The sequence below is a fragment of the Peromyscus eremicus genome, chromosome X (assembly GCF_949786415.1).
Source record: "Peromyscus eremicus chromosome X, PerEre_H2_v1, whole genome shotgun sequence".
Taxonomy (NCBI): Eukaryota; Metazoa; Chordata; class Mammalia; order Rodentia; family Cricetidae; genus Peromyscus; species Peromyscus eremicus.
This window is the reverse complement of record NC_081439.1, coordinates 37,842,959-37,846,351: the sequence shown is the minus strand read 5'-3', so window position 1 is coordinate 37,846,351 and position 3,393 is coordinate 37,842,959. Positions and strand designations below refer to the sequence as shown.

Below are 3,393 nucleotides of genomic sequence, written 5' to 3'. Positions count from 1 at the left end.
TACAAACCTCTACTCAAGTAAATAAAAATTGTCTTCCAAATCTCAGCATGATTCTAGAATTTCTTTTACATTTGTAGGGATAATTCAGGATGACATTTTATCACCTTGAATGAAGTCATGTTCTGTTTGTCATATAAGGCTTATTAAAGACATTTAATTGGTGAGAAAGACTAAAATATCTACACTTTTCAAGTAGACAGCAATGATATTAAACTATATCAAACAAACCCTGGAAACTTTCAATTTATTTTCAATCAAAACTTTCTTCACCCCTTCTCCCTGGCGGTTAGTGCTGAGAGTGCAGGAGTGTGTGCTCCGGGCTCAGAACACACATTTATTATTAAAAAATCCAAAAAAAAAAAAAAAAACTAAAAAATCCTTTGAAAAAACCCCCAAAAAAATTTACAAAAAATCCGCGTCTCCCCCGCCGGAGACTTCATTTTTTTTTTAATTCCTCTATTATAAAATAACCCAGTGAAGCAGCCGAGACCTACCTGCCCGCCCGCGGCCCGCAGCTCCAAGCAGGAACCCAGAGATCTAGGCCTTCCTGCCACCCGGACCCAGCACGGTCAGCATCGCTCCCCCCGCCCCCCCCCTTCCACAGACGTTGAGCATGCGTCGATTCTGGTTGAAGGTTGAATTTTGTCCCTCTGCGCTCGCCCCCGCTCCCCCCCCCCCCCCCCCCCCCCCCCCCCCCCCCGGGCTCCATCCCTGGCCCAGCACTCGCTCTCCTCCTCTCACGGGAAAGGTCGAGGCCTGCGGCCCCGTGGGCAGCTGTGCCGAGATGAACCCCAGCGCCCCCAGCTACCCCCTGTCCTCCCTCTACGTGGGGGACTTGCACCCCGACGTGACCGAGGCGATGCTCTATGAGAAGTTCAGCCCTGCCGGGCCCATCCTCTCCATCCGGGTCTGCAGGGATATGATCACCCGCTGCTCCTTAGGCTATGCGCGTAAGTGAACTTCCAGCAGCCGGGGCGGATATGGAGCGTGCTTTGGACACCATGAATTTTGATGTGATAAAGGGCAAGCCAGTACCCATCATGTGGTCTCAGCGTGATCCATCACTTCGCAAAAGTGGAGTAGGCAACATATTCATTAAAAATTTGGACAAATCCATTGATAATAAAGCACTGTATGATACGTTTTCTGCATTTGGTAACATCCTTTCATGTAAGGTGGTTTGTGATGAAAATGGTTCCAAAGGCTATGGATTTGTACATTTTGAAACACAGGAAGCAGCTGTAAGAGCTATTGAAAAAATGAATGGGATGCTTCTAAATGACCATAAAGTGTTTGTTGGACGATTTAAGTCTCGGAAGGAACTAGAAGCAGAACTTGGAGCAAGGGCAAAGGAATTCACCAACGTTTACATCAAGAACTTGGGAGAAGACATGGATGATGAGCACCTTAAGGATCTCTTTGGCAAGTTTGGGCCTGCCTTAAGTGTGAAAGTAATGACTGATGAAAGTGGAAAATCCAAAGGATTTGGATTTGTAAGCTTTGAAAGGCATGAAGATGCACAGAAAGCTGTGGACGAGATGAATGGCAAGGAGCTCAACGGAAAACAGATTTATGTTGGTCGAGCTCAGAAAAAAGTGGAACGGCAGACGGAACTTAAGCGCAAATTTGAACAGATGAAGCAAGATAGGATCAACAGATACCAGAGTGTTAACCTTTATGTGAAAAATCTTGATTATGGTGTTGATGATGAACTTCTCCAGAAAGAATTTTCTCCATTTGGTACAATCACTAGTGCAAAGGTTATGATGGAGGGTGGTCGCAGCAAAGGATTTGGGTTTGTGTGTTTCTCTTCCCCTGAAGAAGCCACTAAAGCAGTTATGGAGATGGATGGCAGAATTGTGACCACGAAGCCACTCTATGTAGCTTTAGCTCAGCGCAAAGAAGAGCGCCAGGCTCACCTCACTAACCAGTATATGCAGAGAATGGCAAGTGTGCGGGCTGTGCCCAACCCGGTAATCAACCCCTACCAGCCAGCACCGCCTTCAGTGTATTTCATGGCAGCTATCCCCCAGACTCAGAACCGTGCTGCATACTATCTTCCTAGCCAAATTGCTCAACTAAGACCAAGTCCTCGCTGGACTGCTCAGGGTGCCAGACCTCATCCATTCCAGAATATGCCCGGTGCTATCCGCCCAGCTGCTCCTAGACCACCATTTAGTACTATGAGACCAGCTTCCTCACAGGTTCCACGAGTCATGTCAACACAGCGTGTCGCTAACACTTCAACACCAACCATGGGTCCACATCCTGCGGCTGCTGCTGCTGCAGCCACTCCTGCTGTCCGCACTGTTCCCCAGTACAAATACGCTGCGAGAGTCCGCAATCCCCAGCAACATCTTAATGCACAGCCACAAGTTACCATGCAACAGCCTGCTGTTCATGTGCAAGGTCAAGAACCTTTAACTGCTTCTATGTTGGCATCTGCCCCCGCTCATGAGCAAAAGCAAATGTTGGGTGAACGGCTGTTTCCTCTTATTCAAGCCATGCACCCTACTCTTGCTGGTAAAATCACAGGCATGCTGTTGGAGATTGATAATTCAGAGTTACTTCACATGCTTGAGTCTCCAGAGTCTCTCTGCTCAAAGGTTGATGAAGCTGTAGCTGTACTACAAGCCCACCAAGCAAAAGAGGCTGCCCAGAAGGCAGTGAACAGTGCCACTGGTGTTCTGACTGTTTAAATTGATCAGGGACCACGAAAAGAAACTCATGCTTCACCGAAGAAAAAATATCTAAACATCGAAAAATTTAAATATTATGAAAAAAACATTGCAAAATATAAAATAAATAAAAAAAGAAAGGAAACTTTGAATCTTATGTACCGAGCAAATGCCAGGTCTAGCAAACAATGCTAGTCCTAGATTACTTGGCCTAAAACAACAAAAAATAAAAAAAAATAGTAAAATATAAAAACAAATTAATGTTTTATAGACCCTGGGAAAAGAATTTTCAGCAAAGTACAAAAATTTAAAGCACTCCTTTCTTTAATTTTGTAATTCTTTACTGTGGAATAGCTTGGGATGTCAGTTCTGTTAGTAGCAGAACTGATGACTGAGCAAGGAAACATAATTTGGATTATAAAATTCTTGCTTTAATAAAAATTCCTTCAACAGTGGAAAAAAACTTTCTTCAAAAATTACAACTCATAAGACTATATTTGGTCATTTACATATTCATCTTAAAGTACGATAACTTTGCAATGAGGGAAAGGCAACTTCAGCCAAGCCTGATGACAAATATTACCTTCCTCATTTCACGCATAAGGGAAACAGAGTTCAGGGATTTCAGTTTATTTCCTAAGGTCACCAAGTCAGTGGGAAGTGGCAGTACCTGTGCCTCATTCACTGTGCTATCATTTTCCTCTTAGCATTGGCC

General features: G+C 44.5%; 1 protein-coding gene across 1 annotated transcript; it reads left to right on the top strand.

The window, feature by feature from the left end:
• The first annotated feature begins 784 nt into the window (after window positions 1-784).
• On the top strand, window positions 785-3,141 carry LOC131898821 (polyadenylate-binding protein 1-like). Its single transcript, XM_059250040.1, is given in 3 exon segments — window positions 785-952; window positions 955-972; window positions 975-3,141. Coding segments are annotated over 3 exon segments (1,911 nt in total). The 3' UTR covers window positions 2,700-3,141.
• Window positions 3,142-3,393: the final 252 nt, after the last annotated feature.